Here is a 27,532-nt window from a genome sequence, read left to right as displayed (position 1 = left end):
ACCAATAGGCGAAACAGGGCGGATGACGTCACAAGCCAGGGAACAGAGAGCAGCCAGCCAGTGAAGCCTGCAGCCTGCCGAGCAAGCCTGCTTTTAGGGTCAGGAACTGGTCTGACAAGAGAATGGCAATCGTGCCCTAAACTGTCACTTGGACCAGGACCGAAGACGATGGTTCCACCGCAGGTGATGGCTCATAGGCGAAACACGGACCGAGAGAATGTGAAGACATATTTCAGGTATTTCCCCCTCTGTCTATGTAATATGGGGATGTTAGAGAGGGGGGAGGCAGAGGAGGCTGGAAGAGGACGAGGGAGGGGGGAGACAGTGTATGTATGTCGGGGTGCTTTGTAGCCCTTTTTACCCGTCCTCCTCTCTGCAATGGGCCCGGCTAAGCAGGCAGCTGTTTGCTCTGCAGTCTGTTCGAGTGGGCCCGGGTGACTGCATTCATTAAAATGGGCTTGACGTGATCTTTCTTTTTTTTTTCTTTTTTTTAATTTTAAAACCATCCTATATCTGCACCCCCACCTCCACTCCTCTGCATCTCGCATCTCATCAACGCCGCACGGAGTGCAGGCACCACCTCGCAAATTAGTGATGGGGAGGTGTTTCTAATCAATAGTGGCGTTTGTGTAGGCCCGCAGCAGCTGCAGTTGCAACACAAGGACCCCAAAATATAAAGACGCTTTGCTATTTTGGGTTTAGACCTGAATCTGATGGTTGGATGGGAGCTGTATGTACGGATGCTTCATATGCTCACGGATGCTCTTTTGTTGTTTCTGCGGTGCATCCGTTTGAGGCCTCCCTTTAAAGGATGATGTAGAAGAAAAAAATGTCTTTTTTTTTAAGAGCGATTGGGGGGGGGGGTCACTAGCCATTCACACAAAGCCGGGATGTGCTTCTATCTCCCGGCTTTGACATGGATGTGTGCAGCCGTTTCATGGCGGCTCCACTGACAAGCAGATATACAACATCTGGCCACCTGACTTCTTTGGGGATGGGAGTGGGGGCGGGGGCCGGTCCTGTGAGAGCCAAGCCGCTATTCCTCAGATTGTTCCACAGCCCATCGATGGGAGGACGATTGGTCGGATGGGATCCAGATGAATGTGCGTTTCCGCCGTCAGCTCCGCTCATATTAGTCACGGCGCACAAGTATGCTAAAGGGAGAGATCCATCTCCGGCGGGATCCGTCCCTGAGATTTGTGAGGCGCAAGGCCTGCTGGGAAACCTGTTGTGTAGCTGTCAGGCGTAAGGGAGATTTTAGGGAGTCAACGCAGTGATGGAGGGGAGGGTGAGATGATAGCAAGGAGAATTGGGGGATGGGTTACTGAAGGTGTTACTCCCTGCTAACACGGGTCTGCTGTATGTTGATAGCCAGTCGACGCTTCTATTTCCACATCTCACAACTTGAGAACACATTATTTCCTTGCCCTCGTATTTAACTCATTCATTGCCCTTGACGGATATAGACGGCAAAAAGTAAATGTATTTTTCCTGGGCTTGCTTGAATGAGTTAAGAGGAAATATTTAGTTGCCTTACCATATTGTCCCAGTTATAGATACAACTTACTGATCCACACATACGTATTCTCCACTGTCGTCTAAGTATTTTCTTTCCTCTGTGTTGTGCTCGTAAAGTCCTCACACCTTCATCTGCAGATATCAAGCACAGGAACGTCCCTCTGACATGGCTCTGCCCACCGCGCAGAATTCACTCTATTCTGTCCGTGTCCCTTGTCTCTGAAGGTTACATGCAACTCATGAAAATTTCATAGCTGAAAACAAGTCGGCAAAGGGTAACATGGCCGATTCCCACAACACTCATACGTTTGTATTCAGCTTTAGTGGAAAAATCGGTAGAACTGCACCGTCCACTATATTGTTTGGATAGTAAATAAATATGCGAGCGCGAGGGAACGAACATAAGTTATGATACTTGTGTCATTATCAGGGCGTTATCTAATCAACTTTCAGTTTGACTGAACTTGCAGATAAGAATAAATTCACTTTTCGCTTTCACTTTTAGTTGTATCTATTTTCCTTCTGAGTCATTCAAGTATGTGTCTTGAGCGGTGTATATCGTTTGACCTTGGCGGAGATTTGCTCTCCACTGAGTGATGCCATGAAAAAATAAAATAAAATAAAATAAAAATCTGCATGGTTTCATGCTGGCCTATTTTCCCTCCCGTGTTTGCGTTTCTTTGGCCTCCTTCTGTTTTCCATTATGGCAGATGTAACCCAACACACGCAGCCTCGCTTACCTCGCCTCGACTAACAAAAGCAGCAGAACATCGTCTTGGCCTGCAGCCCACTTAAAGTGGACTCTGTGAAATCTGATACACGTACAAGGAGGCCTCCATCTGTTGGAGTCGGGGTGAGACTTGCTGCTGGATAGCATATTGTTCCGTCAAGTTACCGTTAAGGTCTCCCGTGTCTTCTATCAATGCACATGTTGTGCAGGGCGTGTGTTTGTTTTAGGGTCGAACTGACTCCAGCAGTGCCTGGTGGTAGGTGTCTCAGGGCTGCAGTGAGTATGTGTGTGTGTGTGTGTGTGTGTTGTGGATTAGCATGTAGGATTGGAAGCCATCTGGCCATTTTGTTCGCGTTGGGGAGGGGAGGGGGGGGTAGTAAGCGTGAGAGATGGATGGAGGGAGACAGTCACACACTGACACATTGACACAGCTTCAGTCGTAATCTCCCTACTTGATGTCTGTTGCTTCTTACAGTACACTTGCTTGTCTGTGCGCATTCATGTATTTGTTTGTCCGAGAGTGGCGTCCTCGTTCCGATGCGTCAAACTCCAGCTGTAAATTTGACTTTAAGGACAGTCCAAAGTGTTTCCTTGGGAGGGCTCAACGTTCCGGCAAGTTGGAGACGCTACACCCTTTTAATGTAAGCTGACTCAGAGGCTGAAGATGGACAGAGACGTGCTGAATATAAGGATGAAATGTTGCAGAGGTTTAAGAGATTAGCAAGTTTCACTGGGTCAGGCGTTCGCCGAGGGGCTGGCTGAACTGGAATGTCTTGCGTTGAAGAGGTCCGACAATTGAAGTTAGATGTGAAGGGAATTCAGAAGAAGAACAGTGTTGTAAACTCACATTTTGGCCCTCTTATTTTTTTTTATTTATTTTTTTTGACACCACTGGATTTGACTTCTAGTGTGGGAGAGCTGCACACGCTGTCCGCCCCAGCTGCGGTATTTAACTGCTCTTAATTCCCCCAAAAGCTGTTTTGGCGCGCGTATGATTCAAGCCCTGCAAATGCAGGTGAAAGGGAAGATCGCACCGTGTTGCTTCGCCTCCAAAGCGCTCGGTGTATTTTCTCAGCTGTGGGGAGGTGCAACTATTGTGTACGCTTTCTGTTAATTCACTGGCTCAAAAGCGAATATGAGACGAATATAAAAAATCTAAACATATAAAGCCACCGCATGCATTTATTGCCTTTTGACTGCTGGTGTACTTTATGAAGTGTCTGCTGAGTCCAAATACTTTTTCAGTCATCTATTCCTTGATGGTGGGTGGAAACACACAAATAAACCCCAAAAGCTGCCTTCGGGATGTTACAAGCATGAGGCAAATGTTGGTTACAAATATAGCTTGTTCGAATAAATTTGTTCCATTTCTGCTTCTGGCTTTCCCGCACACACGCAAGTTTATTGGTCAGCATTTCATCACTGTCTGCTCTCGTTTTGCCTTTTTGGGTCACATGTCCTTGACGCAACCGACGACAGCACACCTCGATTGCACATGCTTGTTTAACAGTGTGTCATTTGAAGCACACCCATGACAAGAATTGATTGGCTGTTCAGAAAACAGGCATTACAGCATGCTTGTGCGAGAAAACACGTGTTTATTTTTTTGTGTGGCGTCATTGCTGGCAAATGTGAGTGCTAATTGAAACTGCTGCCTGCTTGTATGGAAGGTGAAACATCTGGACAGGTCCTGAACAGCTTCTCGTTTAATAAAATGACGATTACGAATCGAACAAAATTCAATTAAAACTCACACTATAACGTTCATACAAATTTATCACCAAATATTTGAATTTTAATTTCACTTGAAATGTGTTGTTTTTTTTTTTTAAACTAACTTGGGAAGTGCAGTAAATGCCTGTCAAAATAAAAGACTAATCATTTTTTTTTGGAAGGATTGTTGTTTCTTCAAAACAGACAACTTGCCTCTTTAATGAAATGCTTTCAGGATCCTAGAGCCGATGTCCCCTTGACACCAAACAACGTCAAAATACTTTCATCCCGTCGCTGCATGCAGCAGAATTGTCAGCTGCGACGTTCATTTCATTTCTTTCACACTTTTAATTTTCTGTCTTCGCTGGCGACGTGTCATTGAAAAAGAGAACAGATGCATGAATCCATTCAAATGATCTCATTAAAGTGTCAGGTTTTACCCGTAGTTTTTTTGCGCGCGTGCATGCTCCTGCGAGTGTGACACATAGCTAAATATTAAATGGCAGACAGTCTGGGCTCTCACACCTCCCCAGCAGGGGGGGGGTAGGGGGGATTGGGGAAAGATGAAGCTTTGCTGGTGAATAAATAAGCCTGCAGGGTGGACTAACTCGTTTTATCAGTTTGTTTAATAAGGGGAACGTTATCCCTCGACCGTTGGAGCTGATCAACTGAAGCCTTCACAACTCAGGGAATAAAATGAACGACAGCATAAAGATAAGGGGGGGGAAAAAGTCACCTTTGTGAATAAATAAAATGTAATTCTTGGTTTACACTTGATTTTGAAGGGATTCATGAAAAGGCAACGATCACTTAAAGTAAGAGCAGACAGTGACGTTTGGCTAGTGGCTATTAATAGCCTAGCCTGCTAACTGATTAGCGGTGATTGCGCTCGGCGCTGCAGGCAAACGAGTGGCTGAGGGATAGCTTGCTAAAGATTTGTCTTTGGAAAATTAAAAAAAAAAAAAAAAAAGGAAGCTCCCTTCAGGAAGTACGTAAAAAGAGATATCTTCGGAACTAAGCGGCTTGTCAAGAGGTCAGGCTGAATGGACGAGTGTACGCGGTCAAAGACTCCATTAGCCTAGCCTTTATTATTGTGCAATCACGCTCTAGTTGGCATATTACCAATGAATATAAGACCTTTTATGTCGACACAAAATGTTAGCATTTTCCAAAGTATGGACAAAACACCTGCGACGCATTAAAATTTTCTAAAGAAATTCTAATTCTCTCGGAATTAAATAACCACAAACGGTCTGTTGTCCTTTTATTTATTTATTCAAAAAGAATATGTCCGAACCATGGCGTCAACGCACCAAGCTTCCACAAGAGAGCACATCTCCCCCGCCAGCCAGCCACCCGTCTTCGGCGAGGCCATTACCGGCCTGCCATGGATTCAAGATTAGAAGCTCTTCCTGTGTTAGCAGTTCAAATTCGGCATTAATGTTTGAAAGGCCCGCCCGTCGCGGTGAGATAAATATTTCATGAGAAGGAAATGTAAAAACATCTTCTGTAATATCCGTCTGAGTGTTGAAGTGTCAGGAGTTGTTTTTAAATACATTTAGCAAAGGATACTGACGCAATTGTTGACATTGTTTACATTCTTTTAAGTGCTTTCAAGAAGACGATAGAAACGTGTTAAAGCGAAATGCAGACTTTGAATCAAGGAGGTGCTTATTTTAGGGACGGTGCAGCTTTGCGTTGTAAATGGGCCTTTAAGCAAGGGACATATCAGTGATGTCTGGGAAACAGCTGACTCCAGCAGCCATCGGGTGCTAAAAAAGAAAACTGCTGAAGAGCAGAGCCCAAACTTTGTGATGATGACATACAGTAGTTAACCCGATGACTTTTTGCGACTGCAGTCAATTTCTGGAGTTGTTTATCATAGCGCTAAAAGTGGAATTGCATTTTATGTTGTGTTATCATTCATAACTGCATTTTTTTGTGTTTTTTTCCACGTGTCACAAAGGAGGACATGAGGGGTTGTGATTGAGTATGAGTTCTATAGTGAGAGTCATGTGCATGTCAGCTGAGTTGATTATGCCGTGTTGTTACTATTGATCAATTTTCCCTCAGTAATTGGTGAACAGATAGTGATCCCCGCCATCGATCGCATCGCAGTTGCACTTCTCATAAGCCGTGTCCTCACAATGATATCGTCATTAGTGGCTTTAAAGATACTGCAGAACTGCGTCAATGGTGAGTCACATATCAGCACCTTCTTTAAAAAATTGGCCTGAGTTGTATTTTGACAAATATCTTCTTTTTTTTTCCCTGAAAGGCAAAAGGCAAAAATGTTATTTTCAATAATATGTTCTACGAGCCCATATTCTGATTAATATTGCTAAAGCGGAAAAACCCACCATCTCAGCGGGCGGCCATTTTGTGTTGTGTTGACCCATGCTGGCGGCTGAAATTGACATCACAGTGCCCTAGGGATCAGTTTGCAAATGTCACATGACCAAATCTAGAAAACAGTTGACAGTTGTTCCCCGAGCCCTGAGGTGTGTCGTCATTTTCAGTCGTCAGCAAGTAGCTGTGCAAGGCAAAATGGCCGCCACCTGAGATGGATAATAGCAGGCGGATCTTTTTAATTAATTAATTTATATCCGCCAAAAATACAATATTAATCAGAACACAGAGTTTAATGTAGTGACGTTGCAAAGAACACACAATTTTGGAATTTAATTCTCCTTCAAACATCTCATAATACTTACCGCTTCTGCTATAATCAACTACATCCTTACAGATCATTCAATTCTACCCTTGAAATAAAATTATTAATATTTTAAAAAAAAAATGTAATCATGCCTCTGGCCATTATTTTCGGAAGGTGACGATATAATCAACTCCCCCCCACCCCCTGTTGTTGTCAGACACACTGTGCTGCCTTAGACTGTAAACACGGTCACGGACCCAAACGGAAAATATCTTTCCAAAAATACATTAATGAGCGCAACATTTCATTTATAGTTTGCCCTTCTCACACTTGTGTGCAACAATGGTAATGTCATGTGAACTCTAAAGGTAGCCTTTTTTAAAAAAAAATAAGTAAATAAATATAAAAAAAAAAGTAGAAAGCAGCCGCCTATAAGAAGAAAGATTGTAAAAGGTTGAACGTCCTTCCCTGTTGTCCTTTGAAGCTGACACAGCTTTTGCTCCAAACTTCCTGACAGACAGACATCTCATCAATTAATCAATCAGAGGCGGGGCTAATCCCCGCACTTGCCCAGAATCTTAATTCAGCATTTTGCCAAGCTCTTTGGGACAATCTGCTCGTCGCTGTGCCTCGGTTTGCAAATCACGGTCCTGAAAGCCAGTTTGATGTGCTGCACAATTCCAACATCAACATAGTGACCTTCAGGATTCCAACATTTTTCCTTCTCCCAGGCAGCTCTGATCAGATGCCTGAGCTCCATCTCTCCATCATCATGGCCTCTTGCCAGATCCTATCCCTGTCAGATTTGACACCTTTTGATGGTGAGAAAAGAATTTTCTCTTTTAAGCATCTCTTGACTGGGTGGTGTCATCACAATCCCATCATCCTGTCCATCATCCTCTCAAAGCCCCCACCTCAAAGTCGCTTTTCCTCAGCTGTCCTTTTTCTCACTCTTGATGATTTTCGATTTTCTTGAGAACTGAAGCTGCAAAACCTCAGCTCCTGAGAGGGGCTCGTGTGACCCTTCGGAACATGCTTTTTTTTTACGGCGTACTACAATAAAGTGTAATTGCACATCCACTCCAGTAGGTGGCAGTGGCGCTCTCCTTGTCCATTGTGCTCAGCGAGTATTAACTCCAGGGTGTTGGCTTTATAGTTGTGGTGGGAAAGGGGCAAGAATTGTTTTCTTCTTGCTGGGGAGGGGGGGCATAACAGAAAATAATTGAGAAGCACTGCCCTATGCAAAGACATGGCCACTTAATAATATGATATTTAATCTAGAAATAGTTTTCGATCAGCATGAAGGCACGTGTGGTTCGTGAGATTCATAGTGCCCACTTTGCAAGAGCTCAGGGGGTGGCCTTTGTTTGTTAATGTAGGTCTCCATGAAGGGGGCGGCCCGGCTGGCCCGTTTTTCTGGGACAATCGTGCAGCACATCACATGATGGGCTCGGCCTCAGGGCGAGGCAGTGAAGGAGTCGAACGAACACGCTCTTGGGATGGGGACGTGGAAAAAGCCAATCCACGAGTGTTGAACATCTTAATATAAAATATAGTCCAGGTTGTCACAAGTGCGACATTTCAATTGACTTTGCGAGCGCAGAAAAGCCAATGGTGCTTTCACCAGATTCCTGCTGTTGGAAGGCCAAATTAGGCCAAAGCTCAGACCGCTTTGCATCAAGGACTGTTCCATGCCTCTGTATGCAGTGTGATCTGTCTGATGTGACAGTCCCATTACCCCAATTCTGCTGCCTTGGAGAGCAGCTGACCAGAAAAGGAACTGTGTACATCACAACCCTGACTGGACCTTTAGCAACGTCACATCGCAGGAAACAGGAAGTGCTGTTGATCAGTTGCCACACTCATTCTCTCTCTCCTAATCTCAAGTTTTACAGGGTTGTCGTCTATACTGTCCAAAATGTTTTACGTTGAAGACTTGATTGTCAGTTTGCTCTACCCTCGCCCATTCTCTTTTCCAGGACATTGTGAGTGCTGCTAAAGATGTCTGATAGTGTCGATATTGAAGAGAAACCGCCAGCCCCCCCCTTGAGAATGAACAGTAGTTCCAGAGACTCTTCATCAGTGAATCCCGCCTCGAAACCGCTTCCAATGGCTCCTGAAGAGAAAATCAAGAAAGTGCGCCTGCGCTCCATCTTCCCTGGAGGTGATAAAAGTGAGTAGTCACCTTCGCGCTCATCTTTGTCAAGTTCATTTTGAATAAAACCGTTTGAAATTGGTTTGTGTTGATGATTTTTACACAGCAAATAAGAAGAAGGAGAAGGAGCGTCCCGAGATTTCGCTTCCTTCCGACTTTGAACACACCATCCATGTCGGCTTCGATGCAGTGACGGGAGAATTCACAGTGAGTGTGGATTTTTATTTTTTATTTATTTTTTTATTTTTATGATGACTAGGCAGGTCTTTCATTGTCATCAATGAACTCAAATAGCAAAAGACTGAACAAAGTCTTCCAGTTTTTTTTACTTGGCGAGCATGATTGCTTGTTAGCGTGAATTCCAAAAGCTTAATTGTGTCATTTAAAAATAACAAATAAGAGCTTGTTCGTTTGACAGGCTGTGGCTCTTTGTCACACTGAGGGCGCCGTGCAGACTTGGTTTGGCGTTTACAAGTCCAACAATCATCCGTTGCTCAAAGCTATCTTGGCTTCACTAGAACTGGAAAATTTGGGCATTTATGAGACATAAAACAAACCATGTCACATCCTTTAGTTCCATTCAGTTATTGATGAAAAGATTTGCCTGCAAGGAAAATAGCTATGCTTATTATGACTCATATTATACAGTATATATTTTGTAATATCAGAAAACATGATAGTCATGGATATTAATTGCCTATGTCACAGGCGGCATTCGTCTCAGGTTGTTTGAAGACTCGCAATTGTCCTTAGGTGTGACTTTAAATTTGTTTGTCTATAACTGCGGTCAGCGCCAGATAATCAATACCGAAAATGGATGAATGGAAATGAACACGTCTTTGACAAAATAGATTTTTTTTTTTCTTTGTCACGTCATGCAGTGTCAACATCACGTTGGTTTTTTTTTTTTTTTTTTTTTTTTTTTTTCACAATTTAGTCCACTGGTCAGCAAGCGCCTTCTGCAGTTACCATGGCAACAAAGCTCAGCGAGTTTACAATTTCTCCTGATGCATTCTAATGGAAACCGAAAACTTGTAGTTGGAAATAAAAACTGATATCAGTCCAACTGTTAACATCAGATGTTTGTATTATGATTCTGAAACCTCTGAACTTTGACCTCACGTGCGGGGTTGCAGGGCATCCCGGAGCAATGGGCGCGTCTCCTACAGACCTCCAACATCACCAAGCTGGAGCAGAAGAAGAACCCACAAGCTGTCTTGGATGTGCTCAAGTTCTATGACTCCAAAGAGACGGTCAACAACCAGAAGTACATGAGCTTCACCTCAGGAGGTACGGAACTCCAAAAATGCTAAGTAAGGAAATGCCAAATGTTTTTTAAACACGATTTGAATGAGATCATTTCTTTCTGTTTCAGACAAGTCTGCCCACGGTTATATAGCGGCAAACACTCTGGTGAGTTCTTGTATAATTCTGGTTTATTATTTAGTATGTTTATTTTTTTAAATGTATTTAATCCCACTCCAAGTGGCTACTTTGCCCTGTTTATTCATAACGGGAGCATTTAGCCTATGATCTTATTAAAAATACACAGTGCATACACGCAAAGTCTTCAATAGAACGAGACATATTTGATCTTAATTTCCATAACAATGTAAAAATCTTAACAGGTAAGTTTGAACATTTTGTGCAAATCGATTCATCGACATGACTGTTGGAATTACGATCAGTGCACATGCTTCCCTTTCATGGGCAATATGTGCACATTCCTCTTATGTTACTTTCCCAGAACTTTGCAGTCAATTTTGCAACTCAAAAACGGATCCTCTGTGAGAACGACCGCTGCTCATCGTTTATTTTTTCCGTTCGACTTAACTAGATTTTGAAATACAAACAATAGCGGGAACTTCGGTGGAGGCTCAACTGCACTGAGGAGGACTCCCACTAGGCTGACCTCATTCCTAGCTCTGACCAGAGTAATCTATGCTTTTAATGCCTTTCTCTGCACACACGCTCAGTCGGGTGAAGAAGTGCAATCCGAGTCTGGCGAGTGGGGGGGGGGGGTTTCGCCGCCCCGGGCCAACCACACTGGGATCATGCAGGGCTGCTGCTTGGATAGTGCCAGCGAAGGGCCAACGAGGGTGGCGGGAAGCCGAAGAGGTTGCGTGCGAGAGCGTATTTGATGGCGTCTCAGACGGTTGCATCGGTTCTCTGCCCTGCAGACAGGACTCTGGACTTGTGCCGTTGATGGATGTTAGTGTGTCCGGTGGGCAGAATGATCAAAAAGTGGACACGAAGAAGAAGGTTGTAGAACTTTTTTTTTTTTTTACATTCATTGCGTGTTATCAAGGCTTAGGATTTTGTGATATTTTAAACCGTTATCTCATAATACTCTGTTGAGTAATTTAACTCATTCACTACCAGCCGGGTAAAAAAAAGGACTGTCCTCACGATTTTGATACAAGAACAAGGCCGGTAATTATGAGTGCACTGTTGTTTGAAGAACAAAAGCCAACTTCTGCTCCTGATAAAAGTGCAGTCGTCTGTGATTCGTTGACAGGAATTTGCCATCAACACACCAAATCGGTGTTAGCGTCAGCTTTGATTGGTTTATCGCGGCCTAGGCCACCCAGGTTTATTCAATTCAAAATAAGGATTGAGTTTCGGAGCTATGAATGTGACGATGATGACATGCGACATGATGGTGACTGCTGCGCACCGGTATCGTTTGTCCTCTTGTTTGTTTTCTGTTTTTGAACCACAAGGTCACCTGCAGGCTGTCGGGTTGCTGATATCTCGAATTGGAATTTCTGCCTCAAGAAAAGTTGTATTGATTGCAGACTATGATTTGCGCACAACGTAGTCGTTTTACTCAATGGAAATGAAAGACGTCTGTATTGCGTCAACACTCCAGCTGCCGCGTTCAGTTTTACGGACACGACGTCCATCCCTCACCACCTGCCCTCCCCCTCCCCTGACATCCACTCACTCTTCAACATTGTGTGGGTTTGTTTTTGAGTAAATCCATTTTCAACCTTCACATTCAGAACCGACTGCTGTCATCTGGGCCTCCTGTCAGCCTTAGAACCTGCAGCGCATTATTTGACAAGGTAACTCCTCCATATTACTATTGCTCATCTCTGCATTGGCTTTTAAGGTCCAATCATTTGATCGAAATCACGCCCTCCGCCGAGTAGCCAATAGCTTTCTTTTCGAGGCATCATCACTCTCTGTACCGACATGGCGGCTGCGGTCAACAACGTGTATGAGTCAGAGCACCTCTTGCTGGTGGAGACAAGGCAGGGGCGCGTGCCACGGCGGGTCGCGATGACTTAATAAGCGCATGTCCTGCAGCTCATCTTCTTTCCGACTTGATCGAGAGGTCACCTTCGTACCTTCATCACCATTGACGACATAACCGCATGGCCTTATTTGACTACTTCCAAACATCCAGACTCTTAATTTGTGCTCTGTACGGTTGGCCCAATCCTTCTTGAAACGGGTTCGAAGGAAGGACTGGGTCTTTTCTTCTTGTTTAATCACCAGAACTAAGCTGCACTGCTTCATTTATGCATGACAAGACTGGCACTGGATGTTTCCATAAGGGGAAAATGATCCAAGGCTAACTGACTTTTTGGATGGGGAGGGACGAATACTCAGGGTTGGGCGTAATAAATAAAGCTCAAGCGTTTTAGTGTCGACTTTTGCACTCGGTGAAAGGCATGGTGCAAATCGAGATTGTCCGCTGGTCATCTCCGCATTGCATTTTACTGCAATCTTGCAACATCACTTAGCATGGTCCAATATGTCAGCGTGTCCCTCATAGGAAGTGCATTCTCATCGCCGGTTTTTGCCGCACAGAAACTAACCAAAGTGCACCTTTTTCCCTTGAGCTCTCACTCGCCTGCTAACACTTTCCTGCCCTTTAGCACAATTGTTCCTGACAATTGTGCTGCCTCATTTTCCTACCACGTTTAATAATGTGACACCGCTCTCATTTACAGGATTTGTTTTTTTTTTTAGGTTTATAAGATGAATTCTAACCAAATTAGCACATCTCCTGGTTTGGGTTCCACTGGCTCGGAATTATTAGTGGTGTTATATGTGTTTTTCCATCCAGCAGGGTGCCAAAACCTCAACGTCGGAACCCCCGATTGCTCCACCTGTGTCCGAAGAGGAAGACGAGGAGGAAGAGGAAGAAGAGGAGGAGGAAGAGGAGGAGGAGGATGACGACGACGAGCTGCCACCCGTCATCGCGCCTCGACCCGAGCACACTAAATCTGTGCGTTTTTTTTTTTTTGTTTCTTTTGTCAAAACATGCTAAATCAAACCTTGCCATAACTCCGTCATTTCACACGCTCTCGTAGATCTACACGCGCTCAGTCATGGACCCGCCCAAGCCTCCCACTCCCATCAAAGAGGTTGTAACGCCACCCGAGTCGCAAGTCCAGCCCGACAACACATCGAGCACAATGTATCGCCACACTGACCGCCAGAGGAAGAAGTCCAAAATGACAGATGAGGAGATTTTGGAGAGACTCAGTATGTGTCTTGATATGCTCTTTATTAATGTCCTAAATAACTTGACCCGTTACACTTTTTTTTTTTTTTTGGTTAATGCATATCAGTGACAGTCTCTAAGTTGTACGATGAAAATGCTTCCTTCGCCTTAATTTCTCAAATTAGATGTGCTGGAGAGCAAAGTGTCTTTGCCTTTTTTTTTTTTTTTTTTATGCATTTGTGCACCCACAACACGCACAATCATTATGCATGTGTTTTGTCTTTGACTCAGGGAGTATCGTGAGTGTGGGGGATCCCAAAAAGAAGTACACACGCTTTGAGAAAATAGGACAAGGGTGAGTGGAAACTTTAAAAGCTTTTTTGAATTAAACTGAACAATCTTAAATTAATAAATTTGAACTATAATGACAATCGTTGGAAACATTAACACACGTAAAGACCTTTGTTTAATATGGTAATTATATTTATATTTTATATTTATTTGACCTTTAAAATGTGGTTTTATTAAATTACTAATAAAAGAATGCAACATCAAATCTGCTGTTGTTAATTCCCATTCGTAGCCTTTGTAAAAATTAAATCAGTCCTTTGTGTCTCCAGTCTGATGATTAAGCAGGAAATGTGATGCGGTGGAAATGATTGTTGTGGATTATTGTCATGTGCCAAATTCAAATAGAATTTCCCTTCAAGTATGGTCATTGAATAAAAATGACTTAAACCATTTTAACAGTTCCCCGTTCCAATTCGGATTCGTTTTGTGTATGGAATCATGTAAAATAGTTTTAAAATTACTGTTGTTAATTTAGCTTTAAAGACCAAATAATAAATGTGAGTGTTTATTGACATGATGAATCTTTTTCCTCCAGAGCTTCTGGCACTGTGTATACAGCCATCGACATAGCAACCGGCCAAGAGGTAAGAGACATTTACAAATAATCTTACAAATGTTTATTTTGAACCATATTGATTTATTTAATCCTACTCCTACTACAGGTGGCCATCAAGCAGATGAATCTGCAGCAGCAACCCAAAAAGGAGTTGATCATCAATGAGATTTTGGTGATGAGGGAAAACAAAAACTCCAATATAGTCAACTACCTGGACAGGTCAGTGATAAAGTTTAAAATGTCATTTATTCAATTTCATTTAGTTTGTGTTTATGCTGGCCAGCATTATTTAGAAGCTGCTTTACTGCCCCCTACTGTTAAGGAATGAAGAATACACACAGTAATAACCAGTTTTCCATCAGTTTTATAATTAGAAAATGACGTCACTGTCTTGGTGACTTCATCAAGCACACAACAAATTTCTAGTTGTATTCTGCTCATGTGTTTTTTTTTTTCCCAGTTACCTGGTGGGAGACGAGCTCTGGGTAGTGATGGAGTATTTGGCCGGCGGCTCGTTGACAGATGTCGTGACTGAGACCTGCATGGACGAGGGCCAGATTGCAGCAGTTTGTAGAGAAGTAAGGGACACAGCTGAGGCCTGAGCGGCAACAACCGCTCTCAACTGAGCCCGGTTGGATTGACCTTTAAAAAAATGGAAAGACATTTTGGAATAGAACAGAGTAAATGTGGGTTGAAAAGGGAAAAATTCCCATGGACACGTTACAACAAAGCTGAAAAGGCGTGACGGACCTTAATTATTTCTTCTCAATACCTTTGTGCTTCCAGTATCCCATCAGAATTTCTTACATTGGGACGTAATCAGCCTTTTTAACGCAGCAACTATCACATTGCAATTATAGAACCCGTCGTCATTATACAAAATTCAATATAATGGAACGCATAATGCAGTTATTCAAATTTAAATCGTGTTTGTATTCTCATCAGTGTCTTCAAGCGTTGGATTTCCTGCACTCCAACCAGGTGATCCACAGAGACATAAAAAGTGACAACATCCTTTTGGGCATGGATGGATCTGTCAAACTCAGTAAGTTATTGACTCAAACCTGACCAATGGCCAAGAAAGTCGATTTGAAGTGTTCACTCGTCTCTCGCCACAGCCGACTTCGGCTTCTGCGCTCAGATAACACCAGAGCAGAACAAGCGCAGCACAATGGTGGGGACGCCCTACTGGATGGCACCGGAGGTGGTGACCCGGAAGGCTTACGGTCCAAAAGTGGACATCTGGTCTCTGGGAATCATGGCTATTGAAATGGTGGAGGGAGAACCTCCGTATCTGAATGAGAATCCTCTCAGGGTAAGAATTTCCTTTAACGCATTCAACCCAGCTAAAATGAATGTAATTTTTGACGTCTATATCCGTCAATGGCAGTGAATGAGTTAATTGTACTGCCAACGCGATTAAATATTCACGTTTTCTTGTATGATCACGTCACTTCTTTGCAGGCGTTATACCTGATCGCTACCAACGGGACGCCCGAGCTCCAGAATCCAGAGAGACTGTCGTCCGTTTTCAGAGACTTCCTCAACCGCTGCCTGGAGATGGACGTGGACCGCAGAGGTTCTGCCAAGGAGCTGCTTCAGGTAAAAGCGAGCTGATAAATTAAAGTATGCGAGATGGGAGGAAAGTGGACACTTATTTTTTTTTATTTAGAGTAGTCTTCCAGGCAAACTGCCAAGAGAGGGAAAACCTCAAAAGCTGTTATTGTTTTCAAGGTTTGAAAAATGCTTTCAAGTGCTTTTCATTCAAATTTTTTTTTTATTTTCCAACAATTAGCTGAGGTAATTGTTTTCCTTTGAACTCCACAAGTTGGCATAAAAACATTTTTTGTCTGAGTGAAAAATGCTTAAACTCGCTTCAACAAATTTCCTTGACACCAAGATACCACAAGATGGCAGCAAAGTGATATTTCCATCTGAATATAACTTCACAATGTAATTCAACATGGTTCCATTTTGTTTAATAATGAAAGCTTTTTAAGGTTTCATCTTTATATTTCGTTCTTGTCCTCTTTTCTCTGTGTAGCATTCGTTCCTCAAGCTGGCCAAGCCTCTGTCCAGCCTGACGCCTCTGATTGTAGCTGCCAAGGAAGCCATAAAGAACAGCAGTCGCTAGGGGGCGCCATCTGCCCTCACCCAAGGCCGGAGCCCTGCCTGTTTGGGGTGCGTTCATGAAAGTGGAAGGGTGCTTCTGATATTTGTGGCTGCCCAAAGTGCAGAGGGGATGGGGGGTGCTGGATGGAGCTCTGTGACTCCCCTTCTCAAACGCCTTCACCCCCACCAGCATCCCCCCGAGCCCACCCATACGTACAGTACGTCGGACGAACGGCGGCCTTGCAGCCTCTCGGCACCGTGCTGCTAAAAAGACCTTTTTTTTGTTTACGTCTTCAGCACTCTGTACATGTAGAGCAGTCTGTCACTAGTGTGCGTGTGTGTGTGTGTGTGTGTGCGTGCACATAGGTTCTGTGGCGGGGGACAACTGCTTCCAAACCAAAAAAAAAAACAAAAAAAGAGGGGGACAAGACTCTCAACAAAGAGCTTTTGGTTGAGTTTCCTACAATTGTGTCATCAGTGTGGAGAACAAGTCACACCCACGCCTGCAGTGTGTCAGTCACGCGTCGACCCAAACTGTGCTCGTATGACTGTGGCTGTGTGTGCGTACGTGCGTGTGTGTGTGTGTGTGTGAAAGTGCAGTTACAAGGGGAAAGCCATGGTTAATTTAACCTGACCAAAGTTGGATTTGAGCATTCTTCGTTCATCTTGCTTTATTTTTAGCTTAGCATTGCTCTTAATAAATTAGTCAATTGGTTGACATTTTTTTTTTCCAAGAGTTCTGTCCCGAATCTGACTCCATTTCAAATTGTTTGAGCAAATATTTAACGTTGAATATGGTATAAGGATATATTTAACCTTGATCCCGTATGCTTTTAGACTCCAGTTAACTGTCATAGTCGTCACTAAGCCCTTTGTAGTTGCTAATTTGCATGCGCGTGCTTTGCCGAGTTTATACCTCATATTTACGATGTTTCATTGAGTATTTTAAAACACGTACAAAATGCTCAGCGGCAGCTTTTATTTACATGGTTTTTATACATAGTTGCTGAATATTTCCTGTGAGTTTAACAAACTACAACTTAATCTTACTTAAAATGTACACTAAAATCCTTTTTTTTTTTTAATTGCTCTTTTATTCTTTTGTGTTTTACTTTTCACTTGCTCATATATAGATGTGACTTATAAAAGCGTCCTACCAAGTTTTTTTAAAATAAAAATATGGCCACTCCCTCCATTATTATTATTATTATTATGAATTACGAGAGGGTGACCGCCCTTGTCTACTTCCTTGAGACCAACATAAAACATCCGTCCAGGATTTAGAAATATTTATTTTCTCTTGCTGTGTCTATGAGAAGACCTTGCTTTCATCAGTGGCCTTCTCAGTCGCCGTAACATATTTGTTCAAAATGATCAATTGTGGAACCCAATGAAAATTTCAAACATGTTTCCCGACATTCACCTCTGCACAAATACTACACCGCACAGCCTGGTTTGCGTTGGGGTATCCCCTATGTAACTACACTAACCATTGTGCGTGCACGTGTGTGTGTGCGTGTGTGTGCGTGCACTTGTCTTCCTATCATTGTGCGACATCCTTTCACCCAATTAAACTGCGAGTGCGTGAGTGTCCGAGGGCTAGCTCAGTCTCCACGAGTCCAATCCTCCACCGTGACTTCGAGGTGCGGGGGGGAGCTGCTCAGCCACTTTTTGTACCTCCGGTGTACAGCAAAAAGGTCCACAAGATGGAGCGATGTGACACAAGAGTCATGCATGTAAAACAACCTTATACACTGTATCTCATCATTCACTTAGGTTAAGATTGTTCGGATACGTGCAGAGGATATGAAAAGTCTACACACCCCTGTTTAAATGCCAGGTTTTTGTGATACAACTCAATCGCCAAAAAAAAAAAAACTCGGGAGGGGAAATGGGTGATTAACCCCAAGTACATCTCAAATATCCTGCCAGGATTTTCCTGAGTTTCTAGCGGACGCCCTAAAGGTTTTGTGCGAACCTTGACGGATAATTGAAACGGCTTTTTTAATTCTCTCCGCCTTGACTCCACAAAGCTCTCTCAAACAAAATGTGTTATGGTCTTTTGAAACAAACGTTTTTGGCCGTAATTTCAAACTGGTACAAACATATTTCCTCGCCATCAGAACACAATTGTCTGTTGGAAGTGCAGCTCTTCACCAAGGTGAAGGTGATTCGGAATTGAGAGGCAAAATCAGAGGCACTTTGAATGGTGGCAGTTGTGTACTGACTTAATTCCGAATTATAAGAGGGTGTGTTATCTTGCTAATTGCATTCTGGTTGCACTTGTTAAAGGTCACCCTCTCGGTACAAAAAAAAAAAAAAAAAACTTTGAACAGATTTATTTTTTTGTACCACAAAAAACTGTTATTTGAACGGGGGGGTGTAGACTTTTTCTACCGACTGTATGTACAGTATGTATGTATGTAAATATGAAAGAGGGGTCCATCCCCTCGATCCTCACCTACCCCTTTTTTATTATTTTTTTTCAAATGATGTAACTTCAAAATAAGACATTTCAGGTTGCTGTATGATATGTATCAGTCAATGTTTTGCACTCCGCAATCGCAACAAAATGAACACGCACACCCTCTGCACTCCAGGGTCTCCCATTTTGGGCCCAATCAGACGAGACACTCCGTCATGTGGACAGCGAACTGATGAGTGTGTCAGTTAGTGTGTGTATGTGTGTGCGCGCTGGGTATGGCTGCCCTGTGAGGACGCTTGGCGCCGCCCACGAAACAGGCGCGAACTGTGAGCACGACCTCAGATGTGCCGCCTTCCCCGTTCTGTGGTTGCTCCTGTACATTCCTATCTTCTGAATGTGTCGATCTGTACACGTGGTGTTGAAAATTCCTCTATTAATGTGTATCAAGAGAATGGAACAAAGACAAAAAATGTTACTTTTTAAATTATTATTATCATGATTACTACTCTTATTCTTGTCAAGCTTTGTAAAACTGCTGATCCATCTGGCGTACCTCAGCAGGCTGCTCCCCGCCTTTGAGAAAGGACAAAAAAAAAAAAGCACGACGGGGGAAATGAGGTTTTGGATAAACTATTTTTAATTGTGGTTGAAGCAATAGACTTTTTGAACTTTGAATTGTGCATGGCTGTGTCTTGAGTGTAAAAAGAAGAAAAAGAAAAATCGCCGTTTGGGAACTGGACTGAAATAAAAAGAAACCGAGTTGCTGTAATGGATCTTGATTGTAGTGAGTTGTATTCAAGGTGCCACTTTTCAACTTTGTGGAATTTTGCGGCGCTAAATGCAGAACATGAATTGCGGAAGGTGGTATATTGTGTTTTTATATTTTGCTTGCATGTTAGACTCGGAAGAAACAATGTAATCAATACAAGAGCTGCGTAAACAAAGATAATACTCAGTTGTAATCGACAGTGTCACATATTAATCGGGTTTGAATGCATCATACTTGGACCTGTTTCTAATATTTTGCCTAAATATTAGAAACACCCCTCAATATGATACAGTGTAGTAACATCTTCAAGACTTGTTCAATGAATATCAAAATGGAAAAAAAAAATCATATTAAAATGACAAAATGAACACCTTACAGATTATCATAAGTGAAAATAGTTCTTTAAAAAATGTATAAGTTACTCATAAGATACAAAGGAGGTTAATAAAAATGTCCAACATTACCTTGCTTTACAAATACGTAAATCATAGAAAGTGACGACCTTAATGGCAAGCCGTTGTCATGGTTTCACAGTTCCGCGTGAGCCTCAGATGGCGGTGAGCTGAGTGGACGTGATTATTCTCAGACTGACGCTGCCGGGCATCTCGTCGGCCATGTTGCGGTCTTGCTTCCTCAGCCGAAGCCTCTGAGGATCGGTGGTGTCCTTTGCGGAACCAGACAGCACCACTTGGCCCATGAACTGGTCCTGCACCGCGTTGCTATTCCAGATCTGGCGTCAAGCAGGCAGTTTTGAGAGACAAAAACAATGTTGTGAAAAATACAACTATACATGGAGAAGGAGGAGAGTGGCTGACCTCATAGTGAGGCATTCTGTGACCAGTGATCATGTTTGTATGCCTAATACAGGGCTTCACAATAAATCAGGAGGATACTTACTTATTACTTATTAGTGAAAACAAAAAACAGCTGATAAAATTGAGAATGTGAACAAACGCCTTACCTGCACAGTTAAAGGTTTCCTCGGCTTCTTCCTGTAGAAAACACCACTAGTTTCAAACTCTGGTGTCAAAGTGTCCTTCTGGATTGTAGATTTTACTGAGTGGCCCTCGCTGATTATGATCACATATGGGTCTGCACCTGCGTGGAAGCATGGGGATGATAAACGGCAATTTTTAGAATTGTGCTTAAATTTAAGTTAAAACCAAACAACCAACCCCCTGTGTTGTCCTGGTTCTGCAGGCCCTCAGCGGCGTGGACGTAGACGTGGGTGACAACTTGCGGGTATCCCACAAAAGAACTCCAGCATCTCACCCTCGGCTTATCCTCGTTCAGCTCCCTGGAAGCACACACATTTAACTCCTATTCAAGACTTTCTAGATGCACATGATAGGCAAAATGCAGAAAATGTTGCAGAGCTGTCTTTTTGTTGGTGTGTTGTGATATTGACAGTACCTGCAGCCCGAGTCCACGTCAGTGAAGAGTCGGATCATGTAGTCGCCCAGCGTGTGAGGTTTGAAGGTGGTGGGCAGGATGACGTAACGGCCCTGCTGCAAAGTGCATCTCATGAAGACCGTGCGGGCGTTGATGTAGGTCGACGTCGCCACGCACTTCTGGGTCAGGATGTCGTGCAGCCTGTATTTTCTGTTTAGTTCCACCTGAAATGGATTCAAGGCAGAAAAATGTACTTGACTGAACCGCTTAACAATGAGGGAACTTGTGTTTTTCTGCCCCCTGGTGTCGGAGTTATGAATTGATGTGGACAAACAAATACAGTAATGCGATGTATGGCTGCTAGCATCCACCAAAAGTGAAATTTAACAAACAAGTGAATCGAAAAACATTTTTTTAGCTGTCTGTTTTCATTAAAATGTCTGTGAGCGATCGCTTTGTAACAAATTTGGTGGGGTGTCGAATACAAAGATTTTTATGTGATGTTAGACGTTTGCAAATAAAGTTTTGGAGAACAAGCACATTAATGGAATTATAACCTTAATGATGTATAATATTTAATTAATAATAATGTATATGGTTTAGTATAATGAAATTAGCTGTATTGAAACACAAAAATGTCCATAGGCTTATTTGACTTTGTATGATCCACATTTTGTTTGCACCTTTTTGAGCGACGATTATCATAGATGCTAACCTTCTGTTTCATTGATCATGGAAGATGAATACGTTTTAATAAAATTTGCAGAAGGCTTGCCTTAATTCATGTTAGTAAGAATAAACAATAAACAAAGTGAATTGTGTATTGAAGTTAATTTCTTAAAATATATAATTGACTTTTAAATTTGCAGAATTATTATTTACACATTTGTACATTTTTATATTCTCAATGGTGTTGCGCAAGCAGCTGAGTTAATGTTTAATCTGTGATTCTCATTCGCTTGTTCCTGCCTCGATTCTGCTCGTTCCTGATTGGTCAGTTAGAGTCAGGCGGGAGAGTGTGTCAGGAAACGTATGCTGGTCGCTACCAGGTAATGACTAAAAGCATTCCCAAAGTAGAATTCCGTCTCCATTTCTCTCTCTCAATTCATGAAGAGTTCCATCAACCAGCAAGGACCCCTCACATTGCCCATGCTTTGCTCGAAAAGAGCAATATCATTGACACACAATTCCTCGTTTTCCCACCATGTTAGACAGTATCTCGTGAAGGAGGAGACGAATATTAACAAGATGAGATAACGAGGGTAAAATGAATGTTTCCAGTCGGCCATGTGCAGACAGCGGCTTGTTAAAATGACATGTTGATTTGTGGTGCTGACCCCAAATGCTGTCCAGAACATTCACAAGTGTCAGCAATCAGCACGATAAGAGTGCATGATGTGTGTTTAACTTTAGCCAGATGTCAAATCAACGGCATTAAAGCAAAAGGCTTGGCACAAACGTATTTGAGGAAAGCTTAATCTGCGAAAATAATAATTCAAGACTGAACAGAAACTTTCTGGGAGAAAGCGAGTGTTTTAAAAATAAAAATTGCAGAGTGTAACGGGTTGTTTGTTGCGTCACTGTCTGGATTGTCCTGCAAGGTTTTCTTTTCTTCATAGTGTATTGTTGACAAAAAAGGCCTGATACCATCTAACTTAATAGGTGTCATTAAAACCTCTTCAGCCAAAGTCAAAATTCAAACAAATGAGCCTTGTTTCTTCCCAAAACAAATTGTCTTCTGGCCTGTGTCCACGGATCCCAGACTGTCTACCCAAGGGACATTTTTATAAAGCATGAGAAGAACATAATCATTTTTTTCCTGTTTTTTTTAATTAATCCCACACTGAACATGAATTGCTTCGCTCCCTTTGTTTTACTCAATGACCCTTCATTCCGTGCGAGTAGTTTAACTTTTATTGTTTAACTTCACTTATTATTTCCTGTGGAGTGACTTTACCTTGAAGATGCCGAAACCGATTGTGAGATTTTCCCCTTGACCAAATTTCCTGTGGATTTTCATATCTCTTTGTTGGAGGGAGACGAGGACATCGTCGGCCTCCTTTGTGACATCAAACATGTACTAGAAAAAGATGTTGAGAAAAAAAAAAAAAGAAATCAGATACAACATTCACGCTGTTATATAATAATACAAAATACCGGTATCGTATGGTGTTGCTTCGTCGTACTTGAGGGTTCTGCAGAAAAGTTTGCTTGTGGTTGGCGCAGCCGCCGCAGCGGTTTAAGAGAGGCTCCGCTTGCTTGGTCCAACTCCCAAAGTGGACAACCTCATGCCAGGTCTTATGGATGCTGATGACCGACGTATTGATGAGACGACACACGTCGGCATCCGTAAAGTGCTTGCACCAGTCCGTGAAAGACATCCTGCATGCGGAGGGTCAAGTCGAAATGATTAAAAGGGGGGCGTGGTCTCTGACGAAGGCTCGTTTGCCATGTGCTAAATCAATTGCAGACCAGAACTCTCCATCGTCCTCCACGGTGATGCCAAGGTTTCCCCGTTCGGTGTCGCCAACCTTTGACCATTCCTCAGAGCTGAGAAAGATGAAAAGCGAGATGATTACACACCGAATGTAAGACGCGAACAGGGATTGCTCGGGGTCCGATCCCACCTGTCACTCCACGCTCCATTCCACTCAGTCTTGCCCCACGGATTCCTCATGCGGATCATGGGAATGGTTTCATTCTTGAAGTAAGCCACCAGCCCGTGACCCAGACGCACCCTGTTCACTGCCGTCACCGAGTAGGCGTGACCTTTCACCAACCCGTTGGCCATCTTGAGCTCGATTTCGTGAGGTTGAGCCTTATGGGAAGAAAACATCTCACCCGTAAGGATGATTTCTTTTCAATCTAGTCCGCTCAAATGTGAGGACACGTCACCCACCTTAATGGAGCAACTTATGATCCCGCCACGGTCGTACACCTTGAGTAGATCCGTAAAGAGATGGTCCAGTTTCTTCTGGTCTTTATAGTAAGCCTCCGCTTCCAGGTTGATGGCCTCAGCCACAGCTCCACTGAAGTCCACCACAGCGTCGCCGGTGTTGCCTCCCTCCAGTGACTCATAGCAGCCAGAGAGCCTGGACGCACGTCGCAAGGCACTTTTAGGTTGTATTTGTTTTTACTATCAGTGCCATTTTATCAATGGGGCACCTGCCGCTTGTTGCTAGGCAAAGTTTAAAGGCACACACAAAGGAGATAACAATACGAGGACAGTTTTAGGAGTCTAGCAGGTGTTGTTTGATACTGACTTGCTACAGTCCACAATTCTAATATGCAACCGCCACACTGTGATTTTTGTGTGGATTATTAAATTTCTTGAGTTCTGGGTGTTTGTTGCCACCCGCACCAGAGAGGGCGCTGTTGCGGTGATGTGTACGCTAAGAGAGAAAGAGAGCGAGAGAGAGAGAGAGAGAGAGAGAGAGAAAGAGAGAGAGCTTGTTGACAGACTTTGCCGAAACAACTTTGAGTATATGTGCAATTTTTTTTTACCTCTCGTTATCAACAAACTTAAGAGACTCAATTTAGCAATCAATATCATTCAAATAAATCTCACAACATGGAGTAAATTTTAAGAATTTGGTTTTGTGAATATTAAATTTCCCTAATAAAATAAAAAGACTAACAACCGTGTCAATTTTTGCATCTTTGTATACAAAACAAGTGCTAATAGTTTTACTTTCAATCTTTACCGTGTGAGCAGTCTTACCAGAAATATACTTGCGTACATCGTTCCAGACTAGCAACAGAATATGTCGGTTGTTACGTGTTTGACTCACTTTGCATAGGCTTTCTCCAGCAAAGCGCTCCAATATTCATTGTTGTCACTGGAGTGACAGTAAATGAGCTCTCCGTTAATTGTAGGAAGCCGGTCATCTATAACCACATCCATCCATTCTCCAAACACCCAAAACTGAAAATTAAAAATTCCGGCATAGTTCTCCGGGTGTTTGGCATCCCACTCCTGCTCCTTCCAGTCAGGAATTACCTGGATACACAATGGAAACTTTTTAATAGTACCAAAAAAAAAAAAACATCTTTCAAGATAAAAGAATGATGACAAGTAGTGCAAAACCAAAAAAAATGGTCGAAGAAACTCAAGATTCACTCGAATGACTGAAACAGCCTGGGGTGAATTCCTGCTGTCAACGTTGGCATGTAACTCCGATCACCCAATCCCTTAATCTCACCTTCTTCCAGAGATTGGGCTTCAACGCCAGGCACGAGCAGGCGGCCACAAACCAGCAGTTCCCCACGGAACCCTGGTGCAGGTCATGCGAGCTGACGCCCTCCACAAACAGGTGAGGGTCATTGCTGATCTCCTGCAGCACCACAGCACAAATAAATCACACAAAAATATTTGACCACCACGACTAGTTAAGCAGACATTTATATGGGGCAAGCGACCGTATTTGGTAGCATGACATGAGTCACAATGGGCACCACATGGTTGTTGTAAGGCCGCCAAACCATGTGATAGGACGTTGAGTAACCGCTATCATCTTGTGCCAATACCGCTGAATGTTTGCTTTTTTTTTTTTTTTTTTAAATGGATCAAGCATCTGGTTCATAACTTGCATTATTAAAGATTTTTTTTTTTTTAAATCAGTAGTCGCTTTTTGGGGTTTTTCCTTTGGTGTCTCTTCACATAAATTACCCCCCCCCCCGCCCCCGCGCCTCTTTCAGTCAAAAATGTTTCTTTGTTGCACTTAATTCACTTGCTGAGTCAGAATTGATAACAATAATACGAAAAATTCCCGAGCGTAAAGAATGCCACTCACCCCAGGACGTTTCCATTGCACCATACCAGGTGGTGGTTTCCGAAAATACAGTGACGCATCTATGGTCGGGAACTCGGGATCCTCAAACAGTTTCTTGCTCTTGATGCAGTCCTTCTTCAGCTCACTGTAGTGCTGGTTCTTGTAGGGGGTCGCCGAGGAGAACATTGTCCACCAATGGAAGACTCACAGCTGTACAAGGGCATGACGCACTTTATATCAGATGCAAATTGAAATTTTGCATCCTCATCGTTTTTGCCAAAACCTGCCGATAAATGTCTAGAATTCTTCATCCCCAGAAGAGCATTGTGAAGAAGAAGAGCTTTCGGTGAACGCCGTGACAGCAACGGTAATAATGTTGCCCATATTGGCCCAAATTGTACTTAGAGCAGGTGTGGGCAAACTATGGCCCGGGGGCCACATGCGGCCCATTAAACGTTTTAATCCGGCCCGCCGTACTTGAAAACAATTAAATCGATAAACCTTGTTTTTTTTAAAGACATGTATATTGTTGTAATGCTTTTCTTCCATTTCATTTAAAATTAAATGTATTTTTTTTCTCCGAAAAAGTGATGTTACCAAAACACTCCATCCATCTGCTCCTGGTCCGGCCTCTCTGGCAAATTTTAGAACCCATTGTGGCCCGCCAGTCAAATAGTTTGCCCGCCCGTGAGTGAGAGCATCTCAAAGCGTCACATGACGGAAGGAGCAATGTATTCTGAAGGATGTTTTAACTTTTGACCCCACACACTGGCTCTGATATTCTTTCTAAACACGCTAGATATATTACACCTAAGCAATCAAATACTTTCAAGGCAACATTTAAATCAATAAAAATCATGTTTTATTAAACATGAGACTCACGTCGCTTACTAATCTTTGCCTACATTGCAGTCGAAAAGTGAAATGCAACAACCTAAAGACGACCAATTTCACGTAAACAATTCCCCAGAAACAAACGAGTTCACCATACCTGCGACAGACGTCCGAATGCCTTCCTGCTCCACAATGAGGAAGCTCCTGAGTGTTTTTACCTGCCTGCCTTTGCCCTCCCACCCATCGTGTGTGCAATACCGCATTGTTGGAGCCGCACCCTCCCTGTTTTCCACCGCTCTTCTGCTATGCGTAAACTTCCTCTGACATTGTTTTATTGTGTTCAATTTACGTATGAGAAATCTCTTCGTACATAAACTCAGATTACCCGGCAGATATATATGGCATCGTTGAGGAGCCGAGAGAATCTACAATATGCAGCACTGACTCTGAGTGTGCGTGCGTGCGTGCGTGCGTGCGTGTGTGTTATCTATTTTAGAGTTCCAGGCTAATGTGATCATGCAAAGTATTTTGGTAAGGTGTTTATTAACAAGACCAAAAGTGGATCAGCATTTTCTAATTACATAATAAATGAAGAATAATAGCAACATAAATAAAAATGAAAAGTAAATAAAACAAGTTGATTATTAGATTATTGGTTTCGGTGTTTTATGTGTAAAGAAGAAATAAGCATCTCAATCCAATGCAAGCGCCGCATCCACAAACAAAAGATAATAATTCCCAGTTTTGACTGGGAGGGTTGAAGAAGTATTAATTTAACGATATATTCATTATTAGTGTTTGTAGAAATGCATTGCATCATACCAAAAAAGGTTTTGCTGGCCTCGTTTAGCTAGAAAATACGACAAAGACTTCCTTATGTGACGGATCTTTATCACCTTTTTGGACGGCACGTATAGGATCTAGCACACGGATTGTCATTAGAGCATGCAGGTGTACCTAATCAAGTGACCTGCGAGTCTACCATGGCAAATATTAGTAGGTCACAACAAGGTATTCGGTAAGTAAAAGTGTCTGAGGAAAGGAAAGTAACACACACCTGCAGAGGGTCCGTCTTGCTTGCTGTTCTGAA

At 42.9% G+C, this 27,532-nt stretch overlaps 2 protein-coding genes across 6 annotated transcripts; one reads left to right on the top strand and one right to left on the bottom strand.

Annotated features, from left to right (window-relative positions):
• Positions 1-16: 16 nt before the first annotated feature.
• Positions 17-19,439, top strand: LOC148320167 (serine/threonine-protein kinase PAK 3). 4 transcript variants are annotated; one of them, XM_088278884.1, is made up of 16 exons: positions 17-236; positions 8,597-8,790; positions 8,879-8,979; positions 9,909-10,062; positions 10,148-10,185; positions 11,778-11,840; positions 12,854-13,012; positions 13,098-13,272; positions 13,523-13,586; positions 14,118-14,166; positions 14,245-14,357; positions 14,599-14,716; positions 15,084-15,183; positions 15,257-15,453; positions 15,603-15,740; positions 16,183-19,439. In XM_088278884.1, the coding sequence occupies exons 2-16, from the start codon at positions 8,619-8,621 to the stop codon at positions 16,270-16,272; spliced, it is 1,731 nt and encodes a 576-aa protein (XP_088135010.1). In that variant the 5' UTR covers positions 17-236; positions 8,597-8,618; the 3' UTR covers positions 16,273-19,439. The 4 variants fall into 4 exon arrangements, with proteins under 4 accessions (XP_088135010.1, XP_088135009.1, XP_088135012.1 ...); XM_088278883.1 differs by having other exon boundaries at positions 18-236; positions 12,851-13,012; XM_088278886.1 differs by lacking the exon at positions 11,778-11,840 and having other exon boundaries at positions 18-236.
• Positions 19,290-27,532, bottom strand: LOC148320166 (calpain-5-like). Of its 2 annotated transcripts, none has more exons than XM_088278880.1 (13): positions 27,500-27,532; positions 25,630-25,818; positions 25,039-25,170; positions 24,628-24,836; positions 23,736-23,928; positions 23,464-23,654; positions 23,309-23,386; positions 23,023-23,218; positions 22,794-22,916; positions 20,858-21,060; positions 20,620-20,741; positions 20,406-20,542; positions 19,290-20,174 (listed from the first exon to the last, which is right to left on the bottom strand). In XM_088278880.1, the coding sequence occupies exons 2-13, from the start codon at positions 25,792-25,794 to the stop codon at positions 19,992-19,994; spliced, it is 1,932 nt and encodes a 643-aa protein (XP_088135006.1). In that variant the 5' UTR covers positions 25,795-25,818; positions 27,500-27,532; the 3' UTR covers positions 19,290-19,991. The 2 variants fall into 2 exon arrangements, with proteins under 2 accessions (XP_088135006.1, XP_088135005.1); XM_088278879.1 differs by lacking the exon at positions 27,500-27,532 and adding an exon at positions 26,600-26,700.

This window comes from Idiotropiscis lumnitzeri, chromosome 17 (genome assembly GCF_059441095.1).
Source record: "Idiotropiscis lumnitzeri isolate Australia: NSW breed Sydney's pygmy pipehorse chromosome 17, RoL_Ilum_1.0, whole genome shotgun sequence".
Taxonomy (NCBI): domain Eukaryota; kingdom Metazoa; phylum Chordata; class Actinopteri; order Syngnathiformes; family Syngnathidae; genus Idiotropiscis; species Idiotropiscis lumnitzeri.
The sequence above is the reverse complement of the archived record's forward strand: the minus strand, read 5'-3'. Positions and strand labels throughout refer to the sequence as shown.